A 14,929-nucleotide genomic window follows, 5' to 3' on the forward strand; every position below is an offset into this window, starting at 1 on the left:
TGACCCACTCCTTGACTTTGGCTATAGCCTCGAGTTGCTATTTGGGGTGGGGGTATTCCCCTACCTTGGCACTCCCTAGTTCTGCTATCTTAGGAGTTGAGGTCTCTGCCTCTGCATCAATGACCCAGCATTGTAGCTTCCTCAGTCTTAAGGGTAATCTTTGCGTCTATTCTCTTTCTCCTTCTCCTCCAACTTTTCTTTCCCAACGAGGTTGCATCCAGGTTACTTGGCCCAAGCAATGAGATGCCTGCCTGTTTTGTCTGTGCACGCGTCATGACATGTAGTGGGATGGGTGTATCCTCACTATCAAAGGTCTCCACACCAAACAGCCCCAAGGGTACTGAGGGCACGTTGGCAGAACTAGTTGATGGCTTCCGTCTAGGATAGTCAGGAAATAGGTGTGTGATTCCACACTCGGTGCATCGAAGGTCAGCTTTGTCCTTGTTTACCTATTTCCTTTCCAGGCAGCATGATGAAATATGGCCTGGATGACCGCAAGTCCAGCATGAGATTGGATCTTGGCTTGGTCCTCCAAAGCCTCTACCTCTTCCTCTACCTAGCACCATCACTGGTACTGGTCGGTAGTCCATCAGGACTGGATTGCCTTCCTCATCATAGGATATGTATGGGTTCACGTAGGTCTCCTCTTCACTAGGTTCTTCCACATAGTGAACATGAGCGTCACTCGATGGATGGGTTACATAGGGCCCTAGTGGTCTGGGTATGCCTGTTGGGTTCATCTCTAGCCTAGGGATGGCTGGTCTTGCATCATTTGGTGCTGGAAGCGCCAACTGGGCTCCCTTGCCAAACAGGTTAGGTGGCCTGTTGCCTAAGTATGGAGGGTTGTATTGCTGCACATATGGGAATCTCCTTGGCAGTCTGCAATGTAATGCGTCATGACTGAACCTACTACAATTCGAGCACGGCCTAGATCTAGGATCTTGGCACTCGGCCGGGAGGTGGTTACCGCCACAGTGTATACACTGCACATGCGATCGCATAGGTTTCCTTATTTGGTCTTGCAATCGTGCAAGCTCCATTCTCACCTCAGCTAGCTCTTAGCCTTGGTCAACACTCTTTCCCTTATCTTGTATGCTAGAGTTCTCTCTCTCTCCTGAAACTGTTGACCACCCTGGAGCTCTCTGACTTGTACTGTCCCGACTGGTGTTCCTCATACTTCACTCCCTAAGCTGATTGTCCACCCTTATTGCCTCTTCAAAGACTCTAGCTAACACGTCTCAGTGTAGAGTGGAGTTACTAGCCAAAGCCTTGTAGAGCTCCTCACTTCGAATTCCATTTATAAATACGGTAGACACCACCTTCTCGTTAGGTTGCTCATTTGCAGGGATCCTCTTGAAGAGGCTGCGCACATGAGTGACATAGTCCCTTATGTCTTCCTTTTCCCTCTGACTGACATTCATCAACCAGACGATGAGATTGTCAAAGTACCCTGCCTCAGAGAATCTCTCGATAAAGAGGTCCTTAAGACGAGCAAAGTTCGTGCGCTCAGCTGCATCTAGACTAGTGTACCAAATTCTCCCCTTATCACCTAAGCACAGACTGAAAGCTTGAGAGTGTTGTGCAAGATCCGTGAGACCGTTTGCTTTTCAAACTTGTTCAAATTGCTCCACAAAGCTATATGGGTCATTGCTAGGTTCATACTTGTCTAGGTTCTTTGCTACAATAGGGATTCTAGATTGCCTCTTTGCCCCTTGCATGACCCCTAATCCCGAGAGTAATGAGGTGGCCAAGGCTATTGCGCTCTGCTTAGTGAATGTATTGTCCATGAGCCACTTGGCTACGAGTTCACTCAATGATAAGTCAGCCTCTGCTGCTCGTTCTCTCTTTGCATTTGGCCCTGCTTTAGCTGCACCAGCCAAGGCTAGCATATGCCAGGCCTCGTACATGTCTACATCTTGTTGGATTTTTCCTAGCCTCCTGCTCGTAGTTATAGGCAATTATGCTCTCTAGCACCTTTCTAATTGCCTTTCTTTCCTCTTCTAGGCTTGCTACCACTTCCTCTACTGGTCTGCCCTGAACTACTGTCCTAGTCAACAAGTCGTACTCATTGACTAACTCCTGCACTAGGACTGGGAATTCCCCCAAGTCCAGTCCTTGTCTGCCTCGTGATCCTGACATTGCTCCCACTTCCAGCTCCACAAGGTCGTCGATCAATTTGAGTAGCTTCGACAGCGTTCGATTCTCTATGTTGTCGCCTTTTGGATCTCCATGTCCTCTTAAGGTCCTACTGATGGGCTCTCAGGCACCCAACTATGTTTTGGGATCTTCTCCTAATAGTGGGTTCCTTGATGTTATTATATCTCCTGATGAGTTTCTTGTTATTGAAAGCAGTTGTCAACCTTATTCACAAGTTGTGCTTCATGCTTTCTAGTACTCAGTGTGAAAGTAGGCTTTTTCTTTTCTTGTAGTGCACCTTTTGGTGATAAAATCAAAAGTGAGGTGCAGATGCAGGAAATGCTCAATGCAAACTCCACTCTTCCCCTCACATTCGTAGCCTGATATGGCTCTAAGTGCAAGTTCTGGCTGATCTAAGGTCTTACTGAAAGTCCATGCTGCATTCTCTATTTTTCTTCAGGGTTGGTTGGTTGGTTACCAAAAGTCAAGTCAAGTTCTAAATTCGGTCCCCTCAGTGTCTAGCTGTTTGGGGTGAATCCTCGGTTATCCTGTCTGGTCTCTGGCTTCTAAGGCTAAATTGGGTTTCCAGGGGGGGTTAGAGATGTGAACAAGGTGGCCAACACTGTCAGGCACGTTCAAAAACCCTCTATTTTAAGTTCAAGTGAAGTGGTTCGATTTTGAGACTCGGACAGGGTGGTCCAATTCTGGGAATCGAACGGATTGGTCCGATTGTGAAAATCAGACAAGGTGGTCCGATCGTGAAAATCGGACAGTCCGATTTCTACTTTGGTCCGATTTTCCTAGTTGGATAGGGTGGTTCGACTCCTGCGATAGGACACGTGGTCTGATTTTGGTGCTAGGACCAATGGTCCAATTCTCACACTAGGAAAAGCGGTCTGATCCTTGCAGCTGGTCCGATTTTGAGATTAGGACACATGGTCCGATTTTGGCACTAGGTCCGACTGCTAGAATCGGATCGGATGGGGTGGTTCGATTCTTGCAGTCGGACGGTCCGACTCTAGAAATTAGGCGGTCCTATTCTGGGAATCGGACGGACTGGTCTGACTACATAGACGACAACCCGCGGGTTGCGCGCGATGCCTCAAGCTCAACGCCTACTCCATGGAATCATCCCGTGCCTTCCAGATAGGTGCAAAACACTAGAAGGAAATGCCAGACATACCTGGAATCATTGTGGTGCTTGAATTGATCGGCACTCCAAAGATCTCCTTGCAGCTCTCTCTCTCTCTCTCTCCATCGCTCTCAAACTCACTCTCTCTCACAAAGCAGAATGTGAAATGTGGTATTTCCTAGTTCCTTGGGCCTCTTATTGCCGCATCCCAGCCTGCCGTAACCTCAAAAGTTAATCCCTCACACTCTTCCAACCAGAAATTTGAATTTGTGCCCCTATTTCCCTGTTTCCAGCAGTAGCAGAACCCTTTCTGTTTTCCTTCTTTTTCCTATCCTAATCTTAACCTAATGCAACAAAAATAAAAAACAGAGATGGAGATGGATGGTCCTACTCTAATATTCAACAACAAATCAAAATACTTACTTGCTCCAAGGATTAAAACCTCCTAAATCTCCTAACTATCTCGAGCACTGGTTTGGGCTGCAAACCCTACTTCTATGCTCGATTCGATGCGCGCGGCGCTCAAGCTCGATTTTGTCGGTCCTAGCAACAGAACCAAAATGGAGGGGAGCTACGGAGCTCTACCCGGAGACCTACGGACTGCTTATTGATCAAGCATTTCAAGCCGAGCGGCCATGGCTACCTCTCACATAGCCAACGTGCAATGCCTACCTTACGGGTGTAGTGAGCTTACCTTGATGCTCGATCGAGTTCCCTCCTCTCTCTTGCACTCCGGTAGCTCCACAATCCTTGCGGCAAGCTCAAGCAATCTCAAGCCCTCTCCGTCAAGCTTCGTCCTCCATAGTTGTGCGAGAAAAGAGAAGAGAAGAAAAGAAGAGAGAAGATGGGGAGCTTCTTCTCCACGATCCCTCACTCTCACACACTCACTCCCTCACTCCCTCAATCCCTCACTCAAGCACAAGCAAGAAGGCAAGAAACAAGAGAAGAAGAAGAAGAAGAAGCTTTGGCCACACACAAGAATAATCTTCTCATTCACTTTTCAACTTTATATACAAAACCCTAAATCCATTTTGGGCGGTCATCCCCTTATCCCCTTTTTTACATGGCCGACCGTGGCCTAGGCCCTTTTTCCCATTGCCCTTCTATCTTCCTAGCTTCCTTTCCACCACTCATCTACATTTACAAATCGCACGGGTGAGAGCCGGTGCTCTTTAAATTACATCATGATGCACTTGCGCTCTTTTACAAAAGTATTGACTTGCGCTTTTTCTTGCGCGCCTTTTTACTTTATTTAGGACTTGTCTACACTTCTTGTGTTTCTAGATTTTTCTTGACGCGCCTTCGTCCTCTGTTTCACTTTGCCTTGGCCTTTGTCTTCTGCTTTAGCTTTTCCAAAATTCCCACCTTGTTTGTCTGACGGTTAAGAAACATTTTGCTCCTTACACTAGGACCCATATCCAAAACACCTAGATATCCATGTCCAAGTCCCATGGACACAAGCCATGATCCACCCTTTATCTAAAATAGGGTGTTCCAATATCCATAGATGTTAGGCCAGAGAGGTTTTCCATCTCCATGCTAGGCTTAGCATAGGGTGTCTAGAGCCTTGTTGACCCACATGCTGCTATAGGAGTGAACCTTACCTTTTCGTGGTGTCCTTCTCACCACTCAACCTTCAGCTACTTTATCGAGCAGTGCCCTTTTGGGTCTCTTGCCTTTATCAATATCCTTTTTGCCATGTGATCATGGAGGTGATCCAGCCATGCATCAAATCCTTATGCAATAAGCCTTAAAATGAGTAATCTCTCCCACTTAGGAAGTTCTCTAATTTCAATCAAAAGCAAAGCAAACAACCTATATCTAAGAAATCATTTCTTTTCTACACAAAAAAAATGTATCCTAAAACACGTCTCTCAACATTAAAACAATTTCCTTTGAATGTCCCACAATGAATTATTCCGCAAGAAACCATCTCACTAGGATAATATAGCTTACAACATTTTCTATTAGGATGACAAAATAATCAATTCCTTGAAGTGTGCAAGGTTGAGGCTAGTGCACTAGGATGCAAGGCACATTGTAAGGTATAATGCATAGGGTGTACACTAGGATGGGTAAGTGCACAATTGATGCTAGAGTAGTGCACAATGCATGTAGATGTAGTGTATAGAGGTGTAGTGCACTAGGATGGGTTAGTGCATTGCATTGTTCAATGTGTTACTGCCATGTGTGTGCATGCTAGTGGTGCAAGAGTGTGGTTAATACACTAGTCTATAGTATAGTAAGGTAAACTGCACTAAGTAGAGTAGTATAATGCACTAGGATGAGACTAATGTTTAGTGGTGTGCTTGATGTGTGTTGGATCAGAGGGGTGCTTAGTGTGCTTATGGTAGATATATAGTATGCATTAGTGCACATGTATTTGTACATGTGAGCTAGTGTTCTATGTATGTGTGCATGTGTACTAGTCCATTGTGCATGCACATATATGCTGGTGTAGTGCACTTGATTGAAGCAGTGAAAAATGACCAATGATTAGAACACCACCAACTCAAGGAATGTGCACCTTTAATCAAGTTAGATAACAAAATGCCTCAAATGGGCATCCTCCACTCTTGTGTATGAAAGGGTGAGTAGAAGTAAGAATGAGAAGAGGACAAGTGAAAGCATGAGCTATGGCTATGGAGGTTTAAACTCAAGAGAGCAAGACCAGTGTGTGGGAACTCCAATAGTCACAATGTGTGACATGCCTTTATTATTCTATCATAGTAAATAATAAAGAATAAAGATATTTGTGATGGGCAGTTTCCACCCACAATACAAGTCTATAGGCATTAAGTACAAGGTAAGTATAGGCGGCTCGGCACAAGCGGCTTTTGACCCCCAACAACCTCCCACTTAAAGGCAAATGTGCCAGGAGCGAGAAGAAAAGTACAATATGTCCATATGAATATAACTGGACGAGGGAAGACATCATCTCATCCTATCTCCATAATCTTTCTAAGGCATAACATTCAATTAGGAGACTTTTAGTGAGCAAATCAGCAAGATTTTCACCTATAGAGATCTTGACAAGCTCTATGTGCTTGTCCTCAATCACCTCTCTAATGAACTGATAACACATCTCAATGTGCTTAAATATTCTCATACATGTCCTACATAGAAAAGCTCTCTTAACATCCATCTGATACAAGTCTAGACCTAATTGTGCAACCAAGGTCACAAATCCAAGTAAAAGATAATTGACTTGACCAGCATAGGAGAGAAGATCTCATCAAAGTCAACTCCCTTTTCCAGTTAAAAACCCTTTGCAACCAAGCAGGCCTTATATGCTAACTTAGGGCAACCAAGAGTTCTCTTCAACTTATACGTCTATTTGCATGGCAATGCACGTTTTCCATCAGGCAAGGAAACCAAATCCCAAGTATGGTTTTTCTATAGTGAGTTAATCTTAGACTGCATAGCCCTCTCACCTCTATACATAGCCTCCTCATACATAAGGGGCTGTTTAGAATCTGTCGCCATATTTAGTTGCTTTCCATGCATATATAACAAAATTCAAACATTTCCATTTTCATTATAGTGGCAACTTGTTTTCCCAAGGGATATAAGACCCTCTTATTAACTACAAGACGTAGACAATTCTTTAAGCCAATCTCCACCCCTTCCCTATCATATTCACAATTAGAGTAAAACTAATTATGATGTTTGGAGATGTGATTAAGCATTTTCTTTAAATCCTATGTAGAGATGATCTCTTAATAACTTTGAGATATATTTTGTCAAGGCTTTGTAGCCATTTTCTTAAGATCTCACTTCTCACACACTAGAGATTCAAGCAACATTGTACATAGCAAAGGTGGATATTTTTGAGGTGGGAACTTTGCAACTACTTCCCTTTTTCTCTCTTGGGGACGGGTGATTCAAACCACCACTTGTATCTTATTTTAAAGGTGTATACCAATCTCTTTTTCATGTTCCCCTAGGTTTGCCTGTTGGTGCCTTTTAAGCCTTGAAATGAATTAGAAGATTTAAAATACTTTGAGTAAACTTTGACACCATCCATATTGTTCACTTTCGCTTAGAAGGTTGAATCATTTCTTAGTTGTCGTTATCTTGAGTTAATTTTGAGTTGGGATCACTTTCCTTTTGCTTTGATTGATCTATGGTTATAGCGTTCAGTCCCTTTGCCCATGGTCATTCTCTATTTGTTTCTAGAAACAATATGCCTCTCTTAATTGAAGGGGTTGTCAGATGGTAATGAGCCTAAGGAGGAAACACTAAGAACATGGTACATTCTTGAATTTCACATTTTTATCTTTCACCTTATTCTAAATTGTTTAGAAGCCCCTCTTAGTCTTTTTGAGGGCTTTAGGGTGGTTTTGCTTGGTCATTGAGTGCCTTTTATCTTGAGTGGGTTGTCATTGAACTGGTGGTGTACTCACCCACAATGGACTTTTGTAGGAGTTTAGGAGGTTCATATTTAGGGCTTTTGAATTTCGGTGCTGAAGTTTGTGAAAATGTTCCCAATCTTTCAAATTAGGGGGAGTGGTAGATACACATCCTGCATAAGCAAATGGAGCATAGGAATGACCTCACCTTATTAGAACAAACAAATAAGAGAGAAAGAGGAGGAAAGGAGGAAAGAGATTGGTGAATTCTAGCTAAACATGCATGATGATCGATTTAGGGTCATTTTTTGAGGAATGGGCTAAACATTTCTTGAGTTGCAATAGTTTGTTTCTAATCATCCATATCCCTCAATAAAAGTGGTTTTACCCATCTTTTGGGGTCTTCAAAAGGAAAAGGAAAAACCCCTTGAGAGACCAAGCCTTTTTTTTGGGGGGGGGGAGGTGGGTGGGGGGGTTAGGGTGGTGACAATGGTACGCTAAAGTTTTTTTTCATACAACTATGTTACTTTCTTAGCAGCATGCATTGGAAGAGTAACTTTTAGGGGCTTACCTATTCTATCATCTTTTTGTGCGTCTCCTTGCACATTAACATATTATTATATTGGCTTCTAGAGGTAAATCTCCCTTCTTCACCCACTCATAGTTGATTAGGGAGATAACCATTGATACTTATGTGCTAATAGTAATACGTTTAGCCCATCTAATTGCAAATTTTTCTAGTCGGGTTGCATATATTGTTTGTGCGCGCATAGTATGCCTATTTGGAGCCTCCTAGTTCGAATGGTAGTTTGTTCATTAAAGCACATATGGAGTGTTTGTGTTTGGTGGGTATGGTTGAGGATGACTTCTCCCATTGCTTTGTTGATGAGGGTAATGGATCCATTGCCACGTGCTTGGGGTGAATGAAAGTTTAGAGGCTATGTATCTTGAAGTGCAAAATTGGTGCTGCATGTCATGTGCAAATAGTACATGCTTCCCTTAGTTGTGAATGGATAGTAAGTCTTTGCCATGAAGAGTTGAAAATGAATGTCCTTCTTCTCCTTTGAGAGGGTTCCTACACATAATACCGTCATGCATAATGGTGCTCTTATATGGTATGGTAGCCTCACTTTGTTTTGTATCTATGCTTATATGTGAGGTCATCAGGTGTTGTTTAGACTCAATACTATTCTTAATTTGAACTTCTCTTGTCTCAGTCCTTGTTTTACTTTTAAACTCCCAAATTTATGTTTTGAAGTGTACTTCTGCCATCCTTTTTTGTTTGTTTGTTTGTCCCCTTATAGTCTGTACTAGCATCCTTGGAAGACAAATATCCGCACACACATGTTATTCTCCATTATGTTGCAATAAATGAGCAAAAGGGGAATATTCCTAGGTGACCAAAGCCCTTCGCCCAAGCGCAAAACACTGCCCTTTTGCTTGATTCAGGGCCTTGAAGTGATGACTTGCCAATCAAGAGTCTCAATGCCTATCATCTAGGACATCACAATTTGTTGTACTTGTCTAGGACATCACGATTTGTTGTACCCAAATGTTGCTTTATAAATTTCATTCCTTTTTTTATTGTCTGTAGAACACGCCGTGCATAGCCTCTCCTTTTTAGGGACCCTTGAAGGCTAGTCTTTAACGTGTCTTAGTCACATGCTTGTGCTACCTAACTTAAAGTCCCAATTAGGGTAAAGGGGCCAATAGATTGTCATCTAGCAATCCCTCCATTAAATATATTTTTTCCAAGTGAGTTGCATAAATGTTTTTTAATGGTCAAACTATTAATATTATATAGAGCTCAAAGAAAAAATATTAGGACATTTTGATATTTTTATCAAGTAGCCTTAGTTACAAATGAAAGGTTTATAAAATATGGACACTGAGGGGCCAATAGAGTGACACTAGAGGATGCATTACTTAAGGGTTTTACAAAATCTAAAATATAAAAAAAATTACATGGCTCTATTGTTTGACTTAAGTTAAGCTCATTTGTAATTTTAAAAAATTCATATTATATTGTTAAGTGGCTAAAAAAGTCACATTTTTCTTGTAAAATTGTCACTCAATTGGGGTGGGGTGTGTTTTCCTTTTGGAGGGCGCTACTTTATTGGCCCCTTTACCCTACAGTGTGGGTCCTAGTGGTGTTCTATGAGAGTTCATACATGCATAAATTTTTAGAAGGGCTTCACAAGTGATATAGTTCATGGGTTTAGAGTGAATATAGAAATTGTGTCCAACATTTGTAACAAGGTGAAGGCAAGTTTGTCTTTCAATCTCTCTTAATCTCCATATTTCTTTCAGATTTTTTAACTCGTTTAAATGAGCTCTCATCATCCCGATCTCCATACTCTTTCTTACTTCCACATTTGATAGTTCTTGTTCACATGCTACATCTCATTAGAATTTATATGCCTTGTTCACATGTCATTCTTTTCCGTGTATCTGTGGAGTTATTTTTCAGTCATTTGATAGTTCTTGCGCACATGCTACATCTCATCTCATTAGAATTTATATGACTTGTTCACATGTCATTCTTCTCCGCGTATCCTGGGACTTATTTTTCAGTCACTCAAAGAGGCTATGCGCGCATGGCTCAGTTTGGCAGTCCACGGGGAATCTCGAAACGGAGCTTCCATCGTGAAACGGACGATGAACCCTAGAGAGCAATTCTTGGTAAAACCTTGGCTTCGCTTATCGAGCGAACGTCAAATTTTTTTGAGCATTAAATGTAGGAGGTGCAGTTTTGCTGCTTCGTGCGAAGAGGCTCTGAGCTATTGACCACGATTACCCTCGAAGCCTGATAGGATTTTTTCATCGCCAAACCTTCTTCCTTTAGCTATGCACTGACAGAAGGCTCTATGGACAAAGTTTCCTGCAGAGGCGATTACCTAGAAAATTTAACCCCGCACGTTTGCCGCGGCGATTCTTCTTCTTCGTGTTCTAGCGGTTTTTCTTCCCCGGTACCACCCCGTGAGATCGCGACTGCATCTCCTTTAAACGCGCAAAAGGCATCCTTATCTCCACCATCACCGCAGATTCTTCATCAGAGACAACGCCTCCAACTCTGCCTCTTGCATTCGCTCAACAATCTCTTCCAGGTGTGTCTCTTCTTGTCGCTACAGTCGTTAGAATGCCGTTATGCACTCAATTGTCGCGTTTCTCTACATAGTAAGCTAGATTGTGTTTCCTACAATCGCTATCTGGTCTTTCTCTTCTTCTCAGTTTAAGGTTAGAATGCCATTTCTATGTTTTAGTTTGTGCACTCCATTGTGCCGTTTACTTTATGCGTTTGATTGTGCTGTTGTTTTTCAGTAAGCTATTTTAGCGAGTAATTTAGCGTTTTTGCTGTGAATTGGTCTTCTTGACATCGTTTTCGTGGTGTTTCTACCGAAAACCTGCGGTCTAAGCAATGACTCTTTAGGTTGTGTTTTCTTTTCTTTTCTATTGCTATAGCGGGTTATGACGAAAGTCCCTTTCTTCATTAGGGTGAAGCTACTTTCAGCCAATCTGAATTAAACAGGATCGCAATCAATTTGTCAGATGCTCTAAAACCTAGAGCTAGTCCCTTGTCCCGGTTCTTCAGCAGTCACCATAACTTTATCCTTGGAAACTATGATGCAAACGTGCTCATTGCAGCTGCACAAAGCAGAGGAGCAGAAGTGGTCTGGTATGACCGTCGAAAAGCCAGCTCCGATTTGAATCTTAATCCTGATGAGAACTTTGTTGGATTAATCTTGAATCATCCTTCTGATAGATTCGCTGGTCTGTGGAAGCCACGTCACTGGACTGCATTGAGGAAAATTGGAGATGTCTGGTATGATTTAGACAGCTACTTGCCAGCACCTTCACCTTTTCTCGGCGGAGAAGATGAGGTAAAACAATTCCTACGACAAAGCATTGCTGGAGGCAGTGAAGTTTTTTTTGTCTCCAAGATTCCCAAGAGCAATTCTAATAATGCCATTGGTGAGTAGCTGGGCATAAGTTTATGATGTTCTACCTCACAAGTTGCCATTAAAACAAGAGTCTTCCATAGGTGTTTATTTTCAATGGTGTACTATCTCAAAGAGAATCATGCAGATTGGATCAGTTTTACCTCAGAAGCACAGTCATGTTACATTCAAACGGTGTCCATGCTTCTCAATGTCAAGTGCTACAGCTGATGAAAACATTTGAGTTCCTGCAAAGCAAATTGGGGATGATTAGCGATGTGACATTTGCAGTGTACCTTGGCATAATTGCTCTGTACTGTGCCAGATGAGAGTTCTACCAATATTTTTGCAATATTCACCAAAACTGAAGGGCTAGGGCTTTCCTTAGTAAGGATGTGTTTTTGTTTGCAAAGGGTTTAATAGCTTTCTCTGCTTTAAGTATGACATTTTCTCATAATAGAATGATTCGAGTTCTTTCATCCTTGGCAGCTCATGTTGTCTTCATAACCGGGAAAATGCCTCTCCAAAAGTTGAACTTCAATAACTGTAGAAAGATGCCATTTATAATTGCTCTTCCCATCTCCCATAAGATACAATGGAATCCTAAAGGATTTGACTAGGGATGATATCTGATTTCAGGATTTTGTGGTAATGGGTTCCACTGGAAAGTATACTCATATGTTATGCCAGGTTTACCATAGTTCTTACAGATCTATCTATTTCACTGCTGTAGCATATGCTGAACAATAAAGTACTGCTGAAAGAGTAAGCATGAAAGACATAGTTCAGTGGACACTCAATGGCATTCCGCATGAGTTACAGGCAGCCTAACTAGGCCTGACAAAATCCACTGGGTGCCCTTCCAAAATGAGAAAACCAAACCAACATCCAGACAATGATGTCTGACTGTGGTAACAACCATGGTAAAGACATTGGCTGATGGCAAGAAACTAGCATTGAAACTATGGTATACTCTCTGAACTAGCTTTTACTGAGGCAGAAGACTTTGAATTTTTTTGGAAATTGGTGAGGAAAGAGGAACTTCAAAGTTCTTCACTGGTCCAAATGTGCTTTGACTATGGTCATATCCTCGACTGATGGAAACATATTAGCCATGAATGTTCATCTCCTGTATATGCAAGCTTAGGTCTAATGTTGTTTGTATTGGACCTAAGAAGTTCAGGATGGCTGAGTTGCATGCCTCAGAAAAGGAAGATCAGACAAAAGGACAGTCTTTTAATTGCAACTGATATAGGACCACTCATCTTAGCAAACTACGAATAGTCTGAGGTAGGCGTTCTTTGAAGTTCATTAGCCTATTGCTAACCATCCTTGTAGTTATTGAGCAAAGCATACGTTAATACAGTTTCAGTTGCTTGTAAACTATTAAGTGGAGGTTAGTGACTCCCCCACCTAATGAAAAGTGGTGTCCTTGGAGAAGGCTTAGAGGTGGTAGGTGTTGCAGGCTGTTGGAACATTAGAAGGCAGTGTTTTAACTAGAAACACCAACAATTTATGAGTCTTCAGTTTAGATAAGCTTCCCTGCTTCTTACTTGTTTCTTATATGCTAGCTGGTTGTTACATCCTTCGACAGCTTGAATGGATGCCTGCAGCATCTGCCATTGACCACTTATGATTTGGTCACTTGGCTCGAATGCATCAAAGTAGGTTCTTAAAGGGTGGGTGTAGTGTAAATGTATACTTCAAAATTACTTGCCCAGTTGGGCAGTTATTAAAACCTTGACTTGTAAGGGAGAGGATGACCCAAATGAATGTAATGCTCATTACATATAAGTAAACGTTTTCAGGCGTCCCCGGATGCACACATAAATACATATACACAATGCTAATGCACTCTCTTCTTAGAACTCAATCCATCTTCATTTATATGTAACTTCTTGGTTCTTGCGTATACTCTTACACTTGACAGACACTTCCTTTTCCCTTTATAACTTGTAATGCATGTACCAGATATCCCCGTCACAGCGCTCTGGTCACTTCATTAAGTGATGCACTAGGAATATTGGTCTCTAAATGGTCTCATAGTCATGCTAGATCATCGCTAACACTTAAAGAAAAGTGAGTCATTAATTTATTGACATAAATTTATTAAATAGAGAATGTGTAATAAGCAATCAATTTAGTGATATCCCTCTGGCTTCTAAACAGTTGACCTCAACTGTAGAGGGGATACATAGTCCTTAAGAAGATTTGGAAAGTCTTATAGTTCTCTCTTAGTCATAAACTGAGCGTCCAATGGGGGATAATTCTTAAACTTAATCAGATATTTCCGTAATACCTTACCTGACCTTAGAGTATTATCTTGATGGTGTAAAATTCTTTCAGGCACAAGGAACTCTTATGTTTCTTCTATGTCAGGTAAATCTTTCTTGATTAGTTACATTGGAGGTTCTCCAATATAGGGATGTAGCAAACTTATATGGAAAGCATTATGAATGTTCCGACGACTTGGTAGATCCAAATAAAAAAGTCACATCGTTTATCTTATCTGTGATCTTGAAAGGACCATAATAGCTATTAGAAAGCTTAACCACTTTACCATTTTGACCTTTTTGTTTCTTCAAGCGAGCCTTCTCAAACTTAAGAAGAACATACTATCCCAACTTGAGATCTAACTTATGACGATGCTTATCGTTTTCGCATTTATGCTTCTCTTGTGTCCTTTGGATAGCAGCTTTTACTTGAGTGAAAGTTGTATCAATATCTCTAACAAACTTGTCTGCTGTAAAGATCTTATCATTCGTAAGAAGAATGGGTGGTAAATGAGGCTTACCATAGATGATCTCAAAGGGTGCCTTACTAGTACTAGAGTGCACCATATTATTGTATGCAAATTCTACTAAAGGCAAATACTTTTTCCATTCTCTTTGATTATCAAAGACATAGAATTTCAAAAAGGTCCAGAATAGTAGAATTAACACTTTCACTCTGCCCATTTGTTTGAGGATGAAAACTTTAACCGAGTCTTGAGGTTCTCGAAGAGAGCTTGCCAAAAGAGGCTAGTCATGCGGGGATCTCGATCATTTATAATAGACTTAGGCATGCCATGATACTTGAAAATATGAGCAATGAATAGCTTAGCCATATGATCGGCTTTGATTGTCTTTCGCACAGGTTTCTTAGTAAAGTCATGCAGAGGAGATGCAACATACACAAAACCTCGTATGAATCTCTTGTAGTATGAATATAGGCCCAAGAAACTTCTAACTTTATGTACAGAAGTAGGTGTAGGCCATTCAACAATGGCTCGAATCTTCTCAGGATCCATTCTCACCAGATTGTGAGAAACAATATGGCCCAAGTAATGAATTTTCGAAAGTAAAAATTCATCTTCTTAGCATTGACTTGTA

At 41.6% G+C, this 14,929-nt stretch overlaps 1 protein-coding gene across 1 annotated transcript; it reads left to right on the plus strand.

Moving 5' to 3' along the window:
* The first annotated feature begins 10,193 nt into the window (after positions 1–10,193).
* On the plus strand, positions 10,194–11,949 carry JOSL (JOSEPHIN-like protein). Its single transcript, XM_087691838.1, has 2 exons — positions 10,194–10,727; positions 11,115–11,949. The coding sequence occupies exons 1-2, from the start codon at positions 10,488–10,490 to the stop codon at positions 11,598–11,600; spliced, it is 726 nt and encodes a 241-aa protein (XP_087547964.1). The 5' UTR covers positions 10,194–10,487; the 3' UTR covers positions 11,601–11,949.
* The last annotated feature ends 2,980 nt before the right edge of the window (positions 11,950–14,929 follow it).

The sequence above is a fragment of the Lygodium microphyllum genome, chromosome 13, assembly GCF_053477565.2.
Source record: "Lygodium microphyllum isolate KBCC chromosome 13, Lygodium_microphyllum_v1.1.10, whole genome shotgun sequence".
Classification (NCBI taxonomy): Eukaryota; Viridiplantae; Streptophyta; class Polypodiopsida; order Schizaeales; family Lygodiaceae; genus Lygodium; species Lygodium microphyllum.

What these genes read in the sequence shown, in the direction of transcription:
- JOSL (XM_087691838.1), top strand. Translation starts at nt 10,488, where the DNA reads ATGGACAAAGTTTCCTGCAGAGGCGATTACCTAGAAAATTTAACCCCG. An exon ending in CGCTCAACAATCTCTTCCAG is followed by an intron (nt 10,728 to 11,114) that starts GTGTGTCTCTTC and finishes TTTCTTCATTAG; the next exon opens with GGTGAAGCTACTTTCAGCCA.